Source organism: Nelusetta ayraudi, unplaced genomic scaffold (genome assembly GCF_046127955.1).
Source record: "Nelusetta ayraudi isolate G7.1 ecotype Tasmania unplaced genomic scaffold, CSIRO-AGI_Nayr_v1 ptg000006l, whole genome shotgun sequence".
NCBI classification, from domain to species: Eukaryota; Metazoa; Chordata; class Actinopteri; order Tetraodontiformes; family Monacanthidae; genus Nelusetta; species Nelusetta ayraudi.
The window spans coordinates 5,678,183-5,697,891 of NW_027466056.1; the positions used below are offsets into that span (position 1 = coordinate 5,678,183).

The window sequence follows — 19,709 nt, forward strand, 5'->3', positions numbered from 1 at the left end:
GGCTCAGCCTCAAAATGAGATTCTCCGCGGCGCCCGAGAGACTCGGAGCTCGAGGCCGATCTTTGATCCGTTCTCGCGGCTTCACCTGTTATTTCTCTTCCTGAGATGTGAAGACCTCTCCTCCTCCTGCTCCTCTTCCCGCTTCTCCTCTTTCTCTGGCCCTCCCTCCCTCTTCCCTGCAGAAACTGAGTCAGGAGTTTGAGATCAAGCGGCTGTCCTTGGAGGAGCAGCGGGACCGCCTCCAGCAGCAGCTCGACAACTTGAAAGAGGAGTTGTCGGCCAAGCTCAACATGGCCAACCAGGAGGTGCGTGCTAATGATGGCGATGATGAAGATGACGATGAATGAATGAATGAATAAACAGTTTATATTTGTTTACACTGTACAACACTGAAATCGTGTGCAGTCAACTGACATGAATAGACAAGAAAAAAACAGACAAATACAAATTTGCATGGTATTTTCTCTCACAACAACAAAAATAAGCCAACTCTGTAAATGAAAAGAGGAGCAGGTTGAAGCCGAGGCTTATTTTTTCCCGTCCTGTACAATTCATGAGACAACCCAGAATACCAGTAATACAAAGCACATAAAAGAAAATATATGCTTTAAAATATTCTCCTTAATTATATCTCATTTCGATAATTTTTCATTATCGTCATTAAAAAATTTGACCTTCACTATTTTTTTGAAACTCAACAGAGATGTACACAGTTTCAATTCATAACTGAGCCCATTCCACGATTTAACTCCCTAAAGAGAAACACATTTACATGACTTGATTCAAGGACACTCAACCCTCTTCATATACCAGTATATTTATTTTCTATTTATTTCAAAGGTTTTTGAATACTGGTGGCAAGACTTTTACTCTTCTTCTTGTATTTCTCATGTTGATACGTGATCATGATCATCGCTACTGCCCCTCCCCTCCCCTCACTGCTGTGGTATTGCAGGTGTCCCACCTGCAGGAGCTGGTGAGGGAGGGCGAGCAGAACCTGGGCTCGGCGCAGACGCAGATCGGCTGCCTGCGGGAGACTCAGGAGAAGCTGAAGATCGAGCTGGACGCCACCAGGTCCCGAGTGCGAGAGACCAGCAACCTGCTGACCGACCTGCAGGTGAACCCAGGCCTCTCAGAACCCAAGATGATTCAACACCTGCCCTGTTTTTCTCCGCTTTTAGCTACATTTTTATAATAATTGTCCATCCTCATAAAAAATAGAATGAAAAATTTAAATTCCATCCTCCTTCCTTTTCGTCGGACTTGAGGGTCCACTATCTCAACCATCATTTATTTAAAAACTACACAGCATTCACGCCTGAGGGGCAACTTTCCTGCAGTTTCTTGCCAGTTCAGCGAGTTCTAGTTAAACTCAAGCTCAAACACCGAGGAAGTTCTCGGGAAGCGATCGGGGGAAATGGAGCCGCAGCATCGCGTGAATCCGACACAGCGGTTTTACTTGCTATAGGAAGTTCCGGTTGGCTGAAATGACGGGAAACATGATAATGACACATTTATATTGAAGATCTTTTTCTCAAATAGATTATGACAGACAAATGCAGTTAACAGGTCATTACAGGGTGTGGCAGGATATATATGCATGTATATGCAATGGATGTAAACATCTGCAAAAAAAAGGGCAATGTCATTATATCCAAGTCACAATAAAAAGAGAAGAACATACTGGATGTGTCAGTCCAAAGGGTTATACAAGTAGAACACATGGTAATACAGGTAACTCAAAACAAACGTAACCCACCATGTCCCTCCTGTCATCCCACCCCTCACCACTGCCAGTGTATTATTACATAGAGGGAAGCTGTTGTCAAGTAGTCAAGTATTACATCAAGTGATCTGCAATAATTTTTAGGAAGGGTCCCCATGTCTTTTGGAGTTTTCCCTTTCAATGCTGGAGAGAATATCTAATGTCCTCCTAGTTTTAAACAAGACATCGTGTCTTCCAGCCATCGTGCATGGGTTGGGGGTAATGCATCCTTCCACCGCAGCAAAATTGCTCGTCGGGAGGAAAAAGCTAAGATGCAACACTTTTCTTTAGATGGATGTTTCCTCCCTTCCCGGACCCCACAAAGACCCATCAATGGGTTTGGTTGCAAGTGGAGGAATTTTGCAAAAGCAGGTCCTGATCCTGCGAGTGTTGACGATCAGGGGGAGAAAATACCTTTGAGTGTATTCCCGCGGACAAGGGGGCGACCTGAAGCGAGGTGCCTCTTTGATTTCCCAGCAGTCAGTCACTACCGTGGCGCAGCTCCACACAGTCCAGCCCCTCAGTCTGAAATCAGCTCCAGGCACCCAGCAGGTCGGAGCGACAGGAAGTCAATGGGCCCGGCCTGCCAGTCACAGTGAAACCTCAAACCCCAAAAGAGCTTTTTTGACTTTAATGATTTGCACATATAAGAATGAAATAGAACAAATAAATAGAGACAAAAATGAAAATAAAATGAAATAAGTAAAAAGTTAACTAAATAAAATAACAAATAATAAGAGTAGAAATAATGATAATGACTAGGGTTGCACCAATATCGGTATCAGGTATTAGCACCGATACCAGGGTTGAGTGCTCTACTCATACTCATAAAATACGTGCCGATACCACAACACCGATACCAGTTGTATATGTATGCATATGACAATTTCGTTTGATTTGTATTTGTGCTGCAGTGAAACTTCTAGAAAAACAGTGTTGCTTAAATAACAGGGGGAAAAAATCAAAGCAATTCCATAATATGTAATGGCTTTATAAAGCACTCGATATCAGTGAGTACAGAAATGCAAGTACTCATACTCTGCGAGTTGTGTAAAAAAAAGTGACATTGGTGCATCCCTCACAATGAAAATACATAAATAAATCAAAGGTGGGGAAAATGAGATTCAGAAAAAACAAAAACTAGACACACTTTTTTATAAAGGAGCATAGGCGGAGATGGCACCATCGCTACGAAAACAGGAAGTGAGGTTTCACAGAGGGGGCCAGCAGCTGCGGTATAATTGCGATGAATCTATTATGAGACGAGTGGCCGCGGATATTTATTTCTTTCAAAAAAAGAGCCCGGTGATTGTAAAGGAGAGCGAGAGAGAGAGTGCGAAGAGCGGAAAAGAGGCAGGGGGGGGAGGGAGATTATTGATGGCCGCCTTGTCTAAAGGTTCAGCAGTAAATTGGCTCCGCCACTGTGAGAAAAAAGGCCCTGAAAAGACGTAAATGGAATTGAAGCGGGCTCTCGACGACAATCCCGGAGATCATTCCCCAAGACGTGGGAGGTGGGAGGAGTTGCAGCTGCTGCGGTAAAAATATTAAACATTTTAAATAATCGGGAAACAATCATAAAGGGAAAAGTGGAGGAGGGCAGCAGAGAGTCATACGAAGATGGAATTGCACAGTTCTGCTGCTGCTGCTGCTGCTGCTGCTGCTATCGGGGCCCCATCTAGAAAAGAAAGAGAGGATTTGGGCCAATCGAAGTGAACACTCGAACCCAAAAGAGCTTCTTTTCTAAAAAAAAAAATTTTTTTTACTTTATTTATTTGTACATACAAGGATAAAATAGAACAAATGCATTCTCATATCTCTCTCGACAGAGAGAAAGACAGAAATGTGCAGGTGAGTTTGGATATCGGAAAGGCTTATAAGTACAATAACTAATAATAAACGGCTCCTTAGATGTTCTTTGTTGATTCTATTATTTTATTAACCAAATGATGTGCTAAAAGGAATGACTAATGTACGTGATATCAAAATATTAAGTGCATGTTATTTATACACTCAACATGGAACACAGCCCTGTAAAAATAAATGTTAAATACCAAAACAAACACCCACCACAATAAAACTACGTACAAGTGAAAGAACACATCAACGAAACATCATCAACAAGATAAAAATAAAAATTAGCAAAACAAACAAAAGCAGCATTCCGCTAAAAAAAAAGTCGGTTCATTTATATGTGTCTACGTTACAGATTAAGGTATTTATTATAGGGTTTATCCCGCTTTTAATATTTTGTTCTACACTTTTCTATTGCACAAAATCTCTACTAGAAAAAGTTCTAAAATGCTTCCAACTCCACGACTGGATGTGGATCTACCCGTTTTCCGGGTCGGCTCAATCAGGAGCAGGCTCTCTTTGTTTGCTTCAAAGAGGCCGCTCTTCAAACTGGTTCGTTTGCAAGCGAAGCCTCACTAATACAGAACCACTCCAGCGACTGTTGAGGGAGAAATTATCCATTTATAAGTAGCATCGACTTCAGTCGGGCAGTCAGCGTGCGCTGCGTGCCTTCAAAAGTCAAAGAATTTGAATTGTTGTAGTCGAGAAGGAGGAGAGAAAGTGCTCGACTTCCTTTAATAGCATAGCGCAAAACCCCCGGCCAGCCTCTTTTTGGAAGAGCGCGTGTGGAGCAATGAAAAAAAAAAATCTCCCTCCAGAGGACAGTTTGCGGTGACCAAGTCTTAACGCTCAAGAGCTTTTTTTTTTAGTCAGCCTGGAATTAGGGCCACAAGAAGAGAGAGAAAAGAAAATATTAAGAATTGTTTTCAATTTTCCACTTTGAGAATAAAGTTGAAATTTTGAGAATAAAGTCAGAATTTTGAGAACAAAGTAAAAATTTCGAGATTAAAGTTGAAATTTTGAGATTAAAGTTAAAATTTCGTGATTGAAGTCGAAATTTTGAGATTTAAGTTGAAATTTCTTGATTAAAGAGGACATTTGAGAATGAAGTGAAAATTTCAACATTAAAGGTGAAATTTTGTGATTAAAATGAAAATGTCTAGAATAAAGTTGAAGCGCTCTACACGCAGTGTACTTTGTCCTGTGTCCGTTTTCGCCAGTTTCCCGTTTACTTCAACTTTATTCACGAAATTCCAACTCAAAACTTGAATTAGAAATAAGAAATAAATAAATAAATAAAAAAAGTCTCCTTCCTGTCATCTTTTTTTCTTCTTCTGGCCCTTTCGGAGTCATGAATCGACGCAGAGGTGGCGGGGTGGAGAAAAAAGTCCAGCCTGGTCAGAAGTCGACTACAAAGACCATTGTCTGTTTTTCTGCTCCTTGATCCTTGCTGTCCGTTTGACTTCTGGCAGGAGGAAATTGAGACCCAGCGGCAGCAGCACGAGGCCAGGGTGATGTCCATCCGCACAGAGGAAAAGCAGAAGATGGACAAGATGGCGGACGACCTGGAGCAGAAGTGGAGGGACGCGCTGCGGTAAACCAAAATATAGGGAAAAAAACAATAAAAAAAAAAACAATCCCGACGATCCTCTTCTTCGTTCGGGCCTCTCGGCTCCGCCATGGCGCCAGCTACTTTGTAGGAAGGCACTGATACCACTTTATACACAAAGAGTAGGGAACAAGTACTTGCATTTCAGTACTCGCCGATACCGATGCTGAGTACTTAATAAGGCCATTACACATTATAGAATTACTCTGATTTCATTCATTTTCCACAGATCAACATCCTTCAGCATGTTTTTCTAGTAAAGTTCTAAAACTGTCACGAGTTTCACTGCAGTACAAGCACACAAAACTGTCATATGCATACATGTAGAAGTGGTATCGGTGTCGCAGTCTCGGCACGAGTACGAGTAGGGTACTCAACCCCGGTATCGGTGCAACCCCACTACTTTTTAGAACAAGCGCCCAGTGTGTGCAATACAGTATAGATAGAAATACAATAGAATTACAATACATTAACCCACGAGAGCTCCTGAAAGCCTCAACGCAAAATTTTAAAGGGGTCTCATATTTTTTTCAAAAAACTAAAAATCTGACATATTATTGTCACTAATGGTCACTAAAATGTCTTCAAGATCGCATCTTCTAATATTAAATTTGATAAAATATTATTCTCAAGAATGAAAAGGACGGGGTTTTATACCTCGCAGAAGAATAATTAGAGAAAAAGGTGATGTGACAAGCTCTGATGCCAGTTAGCGTTGGATCCATAAAATACTGTGAGGTTCTTCTAGGCCTCCTGCATATTAAGGAATTGGTAGATTGGTATTGAGTAACAATGACAGTCGGGGGACCCCCTGCCCCGAATATTAACGGGTATTTTGCACACTGCAAGCACCGGGTAAATAGCAAAGAGCAAAATAAATAGGCTAGTTCAGACAAGGGTCAGACAGGACAAACTATGGCCAGGGGGCCATAAGTGGCCCTTTAAGGTTTTCAATCCGGCCCGCCGAACTTGAAGAAATCATATTAATAGTAACTAAGTCATAAAATAGCTGTATTTCATCAATTTTTTCAGTGTTCAAGAGTCATTTCAATAAAGAGCTAAATACCTCTACTTCAAAGACACTGATTTTGTTGTAACTTTGTAGCTTTTTTTCCATTTTCAAGAGACATTAAATCACGTTTTCTACATATTCCATGATATATGTTTATTTCTCCTATGTGGTGGGTCACCAAAACATTCCATCCATCTGCTCCTGCTCCGGCTTCCCCTCTGTCGAATTTTTTCAAAGCCACTGTGGCCTCACCAGTCTAAAAAGTTTTGCGCACCGCTGCTCTGGCTCAAGGTCAGAAAGAGTTTCCGACTTTGGGGTTTGGTTTCATGGGCAGGGAGGAGGTGCGGCTGCTGCGGGAGGACCTGACCGAGGAGTACGAGGCGGACAAGCAGGTGTCGCTCACCCAGCTCTCCCAGCAGAAGGAGCTGGAAATGATGGCGGCGAGGGAAAGCTGGCAGAGGAAGGTGGAGGACCTGCTGGAGCAGGTGAGTCAGCAGCTGCGTTTCCATGGGAGTTTTTTTTGCAAAATAAAAGCGATATTTCTAAAATTTGCCGGTGTTTGCATTGAATGGTGTGAAGCGCATAAATTCTCCTAAAATCTCGTCCCGTGGGATTTTACGAGAATTACGTTTGCTTTTTTGGTTTGCGTTTGTTTGCTGTCAAGAATGGTTGTTATATTTTTCTCTTTGATTACTTGTAAAAAAAAGATTCTGTCACCTCATCCGTCCAAACATAGCGCGGCTACTGAAATAAATCAATAACTAAACATGTAAATGAGGTGGACATACAGGAGAAGAAACCAAAAAGCTGAATTCTTGTATTTTTCTTTTTTTGCGCCGTGACTCTTTTTCCTAAAGACTTGTCTCTGTCTCTAATACATCGGAGGAGCAAAGTGAATTCCGAAATCTTCTCCTCGGTGACTGCGCTTAATAATTCAGCGTTACCTTTGCGAGGAACCCGCCACGACACCCGCCACTGGAGATGAAAGCGGCACCAGGACGATTCCCTCAGTTGTCGTGAACAAAGAGCTAAAGAGGCTCTGATTGACTCTCAGGCGCCCCCTGGAGGGCGGGCAAGAGTAGCGTGCGTCCGGGAAGACGAGCTCACGCTTACACACACACACACACACACACACACACACACACACACACACACTCTCTCTCTCTCTCTCTGTATTTGGCTTTGCTGCGTTTCACTGTGTCTGGATGTGATTAACAAAGCCGATGCTATAAACAGCCGCTTCACCTGCCTTTTGCCATTCTCCCACAATTCCCGGGGGCCGCCACAATGGCCGGGCCTGAAAAGGACCAGTCGGATTTCGCCTCTCATCCCTTTATTTCTGCCCCTGCTCCCTCATTCCCCTCCGCGGCCGAGGCAGAACAAAAATAAAACTGCTTCCTTTATTTCCTGGCGTTCCAATGATTCCATTCCCCTCGTCCTCAAACAGTAATCTGCTGGTCTGATGCTGGTGCTAATACTTATGCTGATGCTAATGCTGATGCTGATGGTAGTGCTAATACTATTGCTTATGCTATTCCTATTGCTGATGCCAATTCTGATGCTGCTGATGCTAATGCTAATGCTGATGGTGATGCGGATGCTGATTCTAATGCTAATGCTAGTGCTGATGCTGATGTTGATGCTGTTGAGGATTCTGATGGTGATGCTAATGTCAATGCTAGTGCTGATGCTGATTCTATTGCTATTCCTATTGTTGATGCTGATTCTAATGCTGTTGCTCGTGCTGATGCGGATGCTCATGCTCATGCTGTTGCCGTGCTAATGGTAAGGCTAGTGCTAGTGCGGATGCTAATGCTGATGCCGATGTCGATTCTGATGCTGCGTATGCCAATGGTAATGCTGCTAATGCTGCTGCTGCTGATTCTGATGCTGATGCTGATGCTGATTCTGGTTCCGATGCCGATGCTGCTGCTACTGCTGATGCTGACGCTGCTCAGGTCGGAGCAGCGTTTGATGCCTCTCCTCCCCTCATCCCTCCTGCCGAGCTCTTGCTGCCCCGCGGCCGATGTCAGAGCTCGGGCTGAGTCACAAACCTCAAAGCGGAGGGAGGGGAGCCCGTCCCGCTCCTCTGCCAACGGCGACCCGGCGGCGGCGTGATAAACTCTCCGTGACAAGTCGAGGCCGACTCCTATCCGGGCCGCCTCGCCAACTCTCCTCTAAAAATCCTGCCGTTACTTTGGCAAAATATCCAAGTAGTCGTAGCAAAATATCTGCAGTAGCACTGAAGCAGTCAAAGAATTTCTCATTTCTCATTTTTTCACCCCCTGAATCTGTCTGGCCGGAAGCTACTGTATTTCTATGTTTTTGTTTATTTTGCTGCTTTCTTTAACTTTTGTTTTTTTGAAATATGATTTCTCTGGAGAAAGGGGCATATTAAATAAGACTATTCTTGTTTCTGCTCCCTTTCATTCTAGATTCTGAGAACGTTGTTTTTATTTATTTTTTTTTACATTAATTATTCTTCTACAAATGAAAGAAATTGAAGAATTAAAATTGAATTGAATGAAATTGATTCAGGAGGGAGTAGTTCTTAGCTTTCACGCTAAGTGAAACATTAGCGCACGGCCTGCAAAAATAAAAAGGAATAACAACGCTCGTTTCCTAATAACCCTGTGTTTGAAACCTACGTTTGAAGCATCATTTTGCTCGCTCTCTTCCCGCAGTCGTCCAGAGACGCTGGTTGAGTCGGGGTCAGAAGGTGAAACGGAACTGAGTCGTAACAACCGAGAAATTGGTGTTTTCAAAGCTGAATTAAAATGTGCGCTGCGCCGCACAAAACGTTGCGCTTGAAAATTCTCACAGACACCGACTGGAAGGAAAAAAGAAAACATCAAACATGTTCCAAATCACCTCGGGAGCTCTCGCTGTTTGCATGCATATGAGTGTGTCTGCCTTTGTGTGTGTGTGTGTGTGTGTGTGTGTGTGTGTGTGTTTGTTGTCATCAAAGGGGCTTTGGCGAATTGCGCATTTTTCTGTGTTTTGCCTTCCTCCTCGTCTATCAAGAAAATAGAACCATCTGAAGTGGTGTTGTTGTTGTTGTTGTTTTTGTTTTGTTTTCCCCATGCAAAACAAGCGCGACCAGGTCACAGTCGCTAACGGTTACTGCACCTCGACGATCGGCTGTCTGAATAGAATAGAATAGACGTTGTGGATCTAATGGAGTCAAACATTTCCATATTTTTGGGGATTGCTGAAAAGATGTTATTGGGTAGACATCCACAAACATATAAAAAATGTATTTGAGGTAAACTTCCCTTTTAATTGTGAAAAGTAATATACTGTCTGAAACATGGAACATCAAAGACAAAAACTACTGACTATACTATTGGCAGCCAGTAAGAAATCTGTCAGGAGGAAATGGTTAAAAGTAGAACCAGCCACCGTTGACAATTGGATTGGCATTGTATACGAAATATATGTTATGAAGAAGATTTCTTATTGGGATATGTGATGGAAATTATTAATTCCAAATAAAAAGATAATTTCCAAAAAAATAATTGGATTGAATTGAATAAAAGGCCTAATCCCACAGTGGGGAAATTTTCATCATTACAGCAACTGTATAGCAAAAATCTGGAAAATTATATGAATTAAAAGAAATAAGGCGTTAAAAAATAAAAATAAAATATTTGTTGGCTATAAAAGGGGGAAAAACATGATATTTACATCTCATGGAGCGTTGACAGCGATCTAGATTTATTTTATTTAGCGAATGCAAAGTCAAGCCAAGCAGTTGCCTCCTGGTTTGCTGTATGCAGGGTGGGTAATCCTCCTTCCAGTCTTTGGAGAGGGCAAGCCTCAATTTGTTCCATTGATTGCTCCTCTCCACATGCGCACAGTGGGCTGGGGCTACTGCCCCATCTGTGAAGGCTGGCTGAGCATGGGCCATGTCCAGTCCTGAAGCGATTGAGTGTAGACCACTGTCCCATTGGGAGGCTGGTGCCTGGGACCTGTTCTGTTCTGTTTAGTTCTCTGGCAGCTTTTACATTGTGGTGATGGAATACACTGGAAACGGTTTTTGCTGGGCTGGTTTTCAGCGCCAGGTTTTGCAGAACTGGTCCAGTTCAGCAAGGTCTTCTGTGAGCACCCGTTCCAGTGTATCAAAGTCTGGCGCTTGGAATGCTAGACATATGTCGTCTGCATAGAGGAATTTGCGGGATTTTGTAGTGGGCAGGTCGTTTGTGTAAAGGTTTAACATAGTTGGAGCTAGTACTGAACCTTGTGAGAGTCCGTTTTTTTGCATTCTCCATGTGCTTGTATTCTGACTGAGGTGGACTCTGAACCTTCAGTTGGTCAGCGGAGTTTTAATGATTGCTGATGCCCAGGCAGGGATCGCCTTTGTTAGTTTCAGGAGGAGGCCTTTGTGCCAGACTGTGTCATATGCGGCTGTAAGATCTAGCAACACAGCCCCTGTCTTCAGTCTGTTCTCAAAGCCATTTTCGATGAAGGTGGTTAAAGCCAGTACTTGTTCTCCTGTGCTGCGGTCCTTGTGGAAGCCTGCTTGGCCGGGTTTTGGTATGGCAATAACCTTTGCTGTCCGCCATTTTTTTGGGATTGAGTTTGTTTGTGTGATCCTTGTGAAGAGTTGTGGCAACCAGGTTAGGGCTCGGGGACCAAGATTTTTCATGATCAAAGGGTTCAGTGTCTGTTTCCTCTGCGGGCGTTTTTCTGTTTTCTTTAGCTCAGTTATAACTGCTCTTCTGGTGTCTTTGTCTTGGGGGGCTTTGGCAATGGTCAGTAAGTGGGATGCAACTTGGTTGGGTGTGACAGATGCTCGGCTTTGGCTAGGGGGCTTCTGTGCAGGTGACGGATGAGGCTCTAACATTTCCTGCTAGAATGGGTAAAGCTCAGGTCAGCGACTGTCTCCTCCCATTTCTTTCGCCGGGCTGAACTTAGCGATTCAATGAGAAGGTCTGCTATCTCTGTGTCCCCTGATGTTTGCTAGGATTGTAGGAGGGCAGCGCCTTCTTCGTCCAGGCATGGGACATAGAGGGGCCGGTAGCCTTGTGGGATTGCAGTGTGGGCAGCCTTGAAGACTGCGCTGCAGAAGCGGTTGTATGCTTCTTCTACAGTGATGGTGTGGAGTGGGATGGTAACAGCACTCCGGTCCAGGGTTTCACTGAATTTCTTCCAGTTGACTTTGCGGAAGTTCCAGCGCATCTTCCTTGGGCTGTTTATGACTGGGAGTTGTAGGCCAATGTGTACGAGCAGGGGCCGGTGTTGACTGTGTGGAAAATCGTCAAGAATGAGGATCTGTGCAGGATGTGGCATCCCGTTCAAAGAGCTGACCCAGCACAGGTCAGGAGAGTAGTCCTTCTTCCACCTGGCAGAGAGCGCTGATCCATCGCCCCCCATTTGTAGACTATAAAAGGGGGAAAAAAGCATGATATTTACATCTTATGGACCGTTGACAGCGATCTAGATACCGACACATTAATAAAAGTGAGTTCGACAAGAGCTCATCGTGTCGCACCCTGTGGGGTCGACCGTCCTCTGGTTTTTAAATCCGTCTTACCCTTTCCTCCACCGCTGTAACTCTCCCCACAGAGCCAAATCCTACTGAGGGTGTGGGTGGGTGGAGGGGATTTGGCTTGAGCAGGAGTGGCGGTGCAGGACCTGCTGAGCCGTTCGGGAGCTGATGGGCTTCTTTCACCGTCTGAATAGTCCCAAGGAGGAAAAAGACTGACTAACAAACAAAAGCCTACTCTAATAACATAACTTTGCATAAACAAAAAATCACTTGACCTCGAGGAACACCTGTCTTACTGTGAAATCTTTAGGCTGTGGCTGTGAGCGGTTTCAGGGCTAGACGTGACGGACGAAGACACTCTGGCACAAGACAAGGGAAACGCAGACTTTTTAAACACACAGGGTAACAAGGCACAGGTGGAAACAATGGGTAACTGGGTCAGACGCACAGGTGGAACATGAAGAGGGGGGCGTGATCTGAAACGAGAGGAAGCTGAGTTAAGCCGTCAAAAATAAAACAGGAAATGACGAGACAAAACCTCACCACGGTGTGACAGAGTTAAACACAGTGGGACTTCAAAGACACACTTTGTTGTTACACTTTAGTTAATTTTCAGTTGTCATTACAGCACGTGTTTTCTACACATCCTATGATATATTTTGCCTCAAATGAGGTGGCTCACCAAAACACTCCATTCATCTGCTGCTGCTCCAGCCCCGACTGTCACATTTTAGAACCTACTGTGGCCCCACCAGTCAACAAGTTTGCCCAGCCCTGATTTAGACAATACATCATCAGTCGTCCATGTTCTCACTTACATGCTGGATACTGGATACTTGATGCATAACTGAGCCTGATGACGGTGCTTCTTGTTTTGTGTTGTTTTGAAGCAGCTGCTGTGAGGCGGGAGGGAAAAAATGAGTCTACCCACGAGAATAAACTAGACTACACCACTGGCTCCATTGTCAAAGAAACTCTGAACCAGACTTGAAACAGTCAGTCTGTCTGTCTATCAGTCTGTCTGGGGGGGAAACGACACGGTGAGGATTCCATCGAAGTCGGCGTGAAAACAAAGACAGTGATCACGGTGACCCAGTTAAGCGCACGCGTCTGCCGTCAACGTGTTTATTGTTCTATTTCCTCTCCTTTGCGAGAGACGCTTTCATGTCGAGTGATCGGGCTCAGTTTGCGATACCTTTCGCCGCCGAGAACTCAAACGGGGAAAGGGAGGAAAAAAGCGCAAGTGTCGCTTTGTTTGGGCGAACGTCTCAAACAACAAAGGCCGGCGCTTTTACCGTTTGGCGTTCAACAAAAACCCTACAAAAAAGTTGGGGGACGCGGGACGGAAGCGTCACGGGCCGTTAGGAGGGGAGCTGGCGCTGAAAGGAGCGGGATGTAGGGCGGCGAGGCGAAAATATACCAGGATTTAATGTTCCCCTTAAGCTCCTTGAAATCACGTTGGATTCTCCCCCCCTGTCCTCGGCGACGAGGACAGGGGGGGAGAATCCAACGTGATTAAAAAGCTAAAGCCTCCTCACAGCTTCCCGGGTTCGCAACGTTTTGTGTCGTCAAGCACCTCCACCTCTCTCATTGTACCTCATTTTTCTTTTTCTGCCTTTTTTCTACCTCCCTCCCCCCATCCTCCCTTCCGGGCCCAGATCTCACTGCTGAAGCAGTCGCTGGAGCTGCAGCTGTCCCAATCGCAGGCCGCCCTGCAGCAGCTGCAGTCTCAGTTTAACCAGGAGAGGGAGCTGCTGAGCCAGCAACTCAAAGGTCAGTTGCCTGCAAGACGCCCTGTTTCATTAGAAAAGGACCAAAGTAAAGCGCCACCTACTGACTTATTTTATTTTGAAAAGGCAGTAGGGGGCAGTAGCAGTAGGTAAAAGCAGGCTGTGTGTGTGTGTGTGTGTGTGTGTGTGTGTGTGTGTGTGTGTGTGTGTACAGAGGTGGCAAAAGTATTCACATTTTGTACTTCAGTAAAAGTACGCATGCTTGTTCAAAAAAAATACTCTGGTCAAAGTGAAAGTACAGATTCAGTTCCTTTACTTAAGTAAAAGTAAGAAAATACTTTTACTTGAAAGCACTTAAGTAAAAAGCAAAAAACATTTTCAAACAATACACTTATTGGTAATTTTGCAGAAAAACAGATTGTTACTAAAAAAGAATAATCTGGGTTGAAGGTACTCAAAAATAATCTCCCTTTTAAGTATCGCTCCGCTTCAAGCAACAACAACAGATTACTTTGAACAGAATCTGTATCTTCTACACACTTGTAAACGCAAAAGTACTAAGCATGTTTTTCCAACGTGAGGAGTAGAAATGTAGGGAGTAAAAGTAAAAAGTTGTCAGAAAAAGAAATACTCAAGTAAAGTGCAAATACCAGAAAAATCCACTAAAGTACTGCAACAAAGTGTTCATCCTTTGTGTGTTTGTCCTTTGTGTGTGTGTGTGTGTGTGTGTGTGTGTGTGCAGAGATGCAGAGGGAGCACCAGAGGCGGGAGCACCGTCTGCAGGAAGCTCACTGCTGCGCCCTGAGCACCATGGAGGAGGCCAGGCAGCACCAGATCAGGGTGGGAACTCTCTTCCGTGCATGTGTGTATGTACAGAGCGTCCCGAAAAAATGTACACACACTTTAGCAGCTGATTACTCCACTCTTTGTTTTTTCTTTGCTGGTTAACCCCATTAGCACGTTTCCAGTACTGGTCCAGAACGCTTCTCAGTGGACGTTCTGAACAAGTTCTATATACTTCAAACTCCTCTTGAATTCCAGTGATGGTAACTCGTGTCGGTGGTTCTCTTTGAAACTCCTTCCTCAAAGTTTAGTCTGGCTGCTGTCATTAATTCCAAGAGGTGTAATCTGCAGAGGAACAAACATACAGTTGAGTTATCAGCTGCTAAAGTTAGTGTTGTTGTACTCGAGATTGGTCTTGGTGTCGAGACCACTTTTTAAGGGTCTCGGTCTCGGCCGACTCAGGATTTTTGATCAAGACCAGTCAAGACACAGCCAGCACTTTAATGACACGATAATAACAGAAAGGAATCCAGCTGCTGCTGTTTTACGCTCTGTTTGTGACACTCAGAGTGACACCCTGCCCCCTTATAACTAGTTAATTTATTTCTTAATTTTATGAAGCAAAGTACTTTTTTGAAAATGGTTCAAAATTGTTGGCAAAGTTTGATTAAGAAGCAAACTTGAATTTATGAAAGATACTGGTCATTGTTTTCTGTTTTGTTGTTATTTTTTATTTGATATATAAAGTCTTGGTCTTGTCTTGGTCTGGAACCACATTTTCTTGGGACGCCAAAAAAAACGTTGTCCTTGGCGGGGGGAAGAGACGGCGAGCGACAGTAGCTCTCTGCATGAATTAACCTTGCTGTTTGGGGGTGCGAGCGCGACAACCTGTAACCACGGTGACTGCACACGGTCCCCCCAGCTGTTCCAAGTGTTGTATCCATTCCCTGCGCACCTCCCCTCAGCCTCTCGTCTGCAGGGCGCTGCACGACATCAAATCTCCAAAGGCTGCGAAATTGAAAATAGAGGAGGGAGGACGGCGAGAGAGAGAGAGAGAGAGGGAGAAAATCTCTCCAGACATGTAATTTGATATATTGTCCCGGCGACTCTGGGCTGCACAACATTATCCCCAAGTCAATTTCCTCCCTGAGAGGATATTACGGCCTCCTGCGGGCGGGTGAAGCACCGGAGGAGCCGCTGCCACCGCCGCTTGTTTTCCATTCAGCCCCGACGTTGTTTATGTCCGATTGAGAGTGTCAAGTGGGCCTAAAAGTAGTGTTGTAGTACTCGAGATTAGTCTTGGTCTCAAGACCGGTCTCGGAGGGACCACTTTTTAAGGGTCTTGGAGGCCTTTTTTACTCAACTTCGAACCGGGCGCTGGTGTTGTAGTCAAGACAGCACCAACCGAGACCGAGACGTTATCAAGACTAGAGAGTATCAATATCGAGACATTTGGGGTTCGAAGCCAAGACAAGACCAAGACTTTATATCAAAGGAAAATAATAACAAAACAGAAAAAAATGACCAGTACCTTTTTTCAATTCAAGTTTGCTTCTAAATCGAACAGCAACGTCTCTTTTCAGCACAGTATCTTTAAATAATTCTCTTTAACATTTTGCTGCTTTGCCCAGTATTTAGAATAATTTTCAAAAAAACAACTTTGCTTCATGAAATTAAAACAATAATTAACTAGTTATAAGAGGCAGAGTGTCACTCTGGGTGTCAAGCAAAGCATTAAACAGCCGGATTATTTTCTGTTATTATCGTGCCATTACAGTGTTGGCTGAGTCCTGATCAAAAATCTCGAGACCCCCCAGTCCGAGACCGAGACAAGACCAAATAAAAATGCCTCCCGAGACCCTGCATGACCAAGTCCCTTATTAAGGGCTCTCTTGAGACCAAGAGCAATCTGGAGTACTACAACACTACTGGGCGGAGTCGAGATTTTTGATCGAAACAGCTGGAGACTGAGTCAGCACGGCAATGACTGATAACAAAAAAGAAAGTTTTAGTTTAACCACCTCATCCCCCACAGCTGTGCAGAAGTTTGAGGTCACAACCACCATGAGTGAGATGAGTGTGTTTTTAGTGATGAGCTCAGACATTAGATAGATAGACGGATAGATGGCGTTTTATTGTCATTGCACAAAAACATACAACAAAATAAAGGTTTTTATACATTTTGTTCATGCTTGGCATGCCATAATCAAATTATTTCTAGTTAATCGTTTTGGTTTTTTTTAAATTTTATAAAGAAACATTTTTGAAAATCGTTCAAAATAGTTGGCAAAGCAGCAAAATGTTCAAGAACGTTATTGAAAGACACCTCGCTGAAAAGAAATGTTGCTGTTACATTTATGTAGATGCAAAAGAGTTAAGAGTCATTTGTCCTGTTTTGCTGTTATTTTTCCTTGACATATAGTCTTAGTCTAGTTTTGGTCTTGAATTCGAAACGTCTTGGTCTAGTCTCAATCTCAATACTCTCTAGTCTCGATAATGTCTTGGTCTTGGTTGGTGTCGTCTTGACTTCAGCACGATCAAAAAAATAGCGACTCACAAGCAACACCAGCGTGTTTTCATTGCTTTCTCCAAAACTTGACTTAGACTTGACTTGACTTAGACTTACATTCACTTCTCAGTGTACATTTAAAAACGAAACTCCGACGCACCAACTACCGAAAAAAACGACAATGACAGCACAAAAGAGAAACAATACAGTGAAGTGAGAAAGTGCGATGCCGATGACGGGACTTTAATGAGATTTTCAAGACGACCTTCCACCTTGGGCACCTCCGTCCACAGGCCCTGGAGGAGCGTCTGAAGCAGGAGCAGCGGGAGGAGGTGCACGCGCTGAAGGAGGCCCACAGGAGGACGCTGGACATCCTGAGGCAGCAGTCGGACCAGGAGCTGCAGACGCTGCGCTTCGAGCTGGAGGACGAGGGCAAAGCCAAGCTGGGTGAGGGCTGCATGCAATATTCAAAACGTAGAGCCCTCCGTGGTTAAAAACAAGAGGAACCACTCAATTGGCTCGTCTCAGATGACAGACGTCAGCCCCGCTCACTCATCACTCTTTAAAGGTCCAGTGTGTAAAATTTTTTAAGCAAGGCAAACAGGATGGCAGCTGCCTAGGAGCAAGACCCTCGCTCTTCACTGGCAGTCACAAGTTTGGACACATACTTCTGATTGAATGGTTTTTCTTTCATTTTCATGACTGTTTAGATTGTAAATTGTCACTCAAAGCATCAAATGAACACATATGGAAGATGTATTCAACAAAAAAGTGTGAAATGACTGTCAAGTTTAGTGTGTTTTATTTTCACGGTCAACCTCAACTCTGCCCAAACTTGAAAGAACCGCTAGATGCTCTAGAACAGCCACCCTTCATATACAATATATATAACACAACATATTTAGGTATTTAACATTTCCTTTCTTATGCCACATTAATCCACATATCTTGGTCATTTGTTTGATGTCTTCAGTATCGACAGTGTAGAAAGTAGTAAAGATAAAGAAGAAACAGGTGTTTCTTCTCTAAAGGGAGAAAAAACAAATGATTTTAAATGTACTGTGAGTACATACTTTTATTCACATATTTATGGGCAGGATGTTAAGTTTTTTACCAATATCAAAGTCATAAATCAAGTAAAACTTTACGCACTGGACCTTTAAAACATATAAAATTCCCAGTAGCTGCAGCCACACATTTTATTCTTCATCCAGGTCTTCCAGCAAAGCATTCTGGGAGTTAGTTTGGAGGATGTGCAACTTAATCTGATATTCGCGTCCCACCTTCCTCCTGATAATCGCTTTGCGATGCTATGTTAATAACAGAGATGAGGCTCAATTACAATAATGACCTAAAACGTGACGAAGCTCATCAACAAGACAGAGACACTGTTGTACAAAGCATCGGAAGCTTTCACCGAGATCAAACTCAGAAACTGAGCCAAATTTTACACACTGGACCTTCAAGATTTTTTTTCAGGAATGTAGATGGGAACCTCTCATTGAACTGCACCTTTTTTCTTTCCCCTCAGCGTCCCTGCGGGCGGAGCTCAACCACCTCCACGCCACGTCCATCGAGCACCTCAAGCAGATCCACCTCAAGGAGAACAATGTCGCCAAGCGCGAGCTGGAGAGCGCCATGGAGCACAGCCACAAGCAGGTGGGCGAGAGCGGGTCCGAGGGGAGGTGGAAGAACACGGTTTAAAAGTTTACAAAAGAAATATTGAATTGATTAACACATAGTCAAAACTGAACTGGCTGTGTGACAAAGCAACACATGCGACGTCTCAGAGCCCGATGCTCCAATCAGCTCAGAATCTGGGGAGAAAGAGAGGGAGAGAGGCACAAGCTTTGATTCCATGACAGTTTTTCGCAAAATGGAAGCCATATTTCTCAATTTTTGACAAAGTACAATTGCGATATGCAGGGGTTTCCATTGAATTGAATTAGTGAAGCGCATAAGCCATATTTCTTGTAAAATCTCATCCCACGAGACCCACTTTGAGGAGGATGGACGTCCAAAATTTCTTGTATAAATCTGCATTTCGATCTTGTTTGTCGTCCAGAATGGTTGTTATATTGTTACTTGTAAAAAATATTCCGTCCCCTCCTCCATCCAAACATAATGTGCCATTTTCACTTGAAGTAAACTGGTCACATGACCCTGTACGTCACGTCCAGTGACGTGTAAATGCGAAAAAAGTGTTTCGATACGTGTGAAAAAACACCTCATGAGAGCATCAAAACCTTTTAGCCATGTTTGAGAGGTTTTTCCAAGTTTAGGTGTTTCCATGACCAGGTTTTTATCGCGATATTTAGCTTTTTCGCAATTCTAGGGGTCACGGAAACGCAGCTGCAGACAGGGGCCCAATACGGGTCCTGACATTGAAGGGGCTGGATGACATTTCCAACGTCTCCCTCTTGCAGGAACGAGAGCTCCTGGCGCGCATCTCGGACCTGGATGCGGACGTGTGCTCCCGCAGCAACCGCATCACCAACCTGGACCACGAGATCCACTCGCTGAATGAGACCATCAGCACTCTGACCCGGGAGCTGGAGCTCAAGGGCAAAGAGGTGCTGCGGGTGCGGAGCGAAGCCAACCAGCAGATAAGGTCCGGGATGGTTTCGCTGGGTTTGTGTGTGTGTGTGTGTGTGTGTATGTGTGTGTGTTCTACTGCAGTTAAGAATGTCCAGATTTGCTGTCTTTTTAATTTTTCTAACTGTGTTGCACATCGCCGTGTCTCGGCTCCTAGAATCTATTTAAAAACAATTTTTAACAAATCATCTCTTTTCCAGGGCCCACGAGCAGGACCTCTCCAAGAGACACGAGCGGGAGATGGGCGAGCTCAGTCTCATCCACCAGCGGGAGCTGCAGATCATCCTCTGCGACTTCAACAAGGCCCAGGAGGTCCTCAAGGACAAGATCACCGCTCTGCAAATAATGTGAGTGTCAAAAGATG

At 44.1% G+C, this 19,709-nt stretch overlaps 1 protein-coding gene across 2 annotated transcripts in view; it reads left to right on the forward strand.

Annotated features, from left to right (window-relative positions):
- fam184aa (family with sequence similarity 184 member Aa) overlaps window positions 1–19,709 on the forward strand; it is a 45,042-nt gene that overhangs the window by 20,435 nt on the left and 4,898 nt on the right. For both annotated transcript variants that reach the window (XM_076017241.1, XM_076017247.1), the window contains exons 11-20: window positions 183–305; window positions 956–1,117; window positions 5,089–5,210; window positions 6,572–6,722; window positions 13,387–13,501; window positions 14,201–14,298; window positions 17,044–17,197; window positions 18,282–18,409; window positions 19,177–19,361; window positions 19,546–19,692. In XM_076017241.1, the coding sequence (XP_075873356.1) occupies window positions 183–305; window positions 956–1,117; window positions 5,089–5,210; window positions 6,572–6,722; window positions 13,387–13,501; window positions 14,201–14,298; window positions 17,044–17,197; window positions 18,282–18,409; window positions 19,177–19,361; window positions 19,546–19,692 (1,385 nt within the window). The remainder of the gene's footprint in view (window positions 1–182; window positions 306–955; window positions 1,118–5,088; window positions 5,211–6,571; window positions 6,723–13,386; window positions 13,502–14,200; window positions 14,299–17,043; window positions 17,198–18,281; window positions 18,410–19,176; window positions 19,362–19,545; window positions 19,693–19,709) is intronic.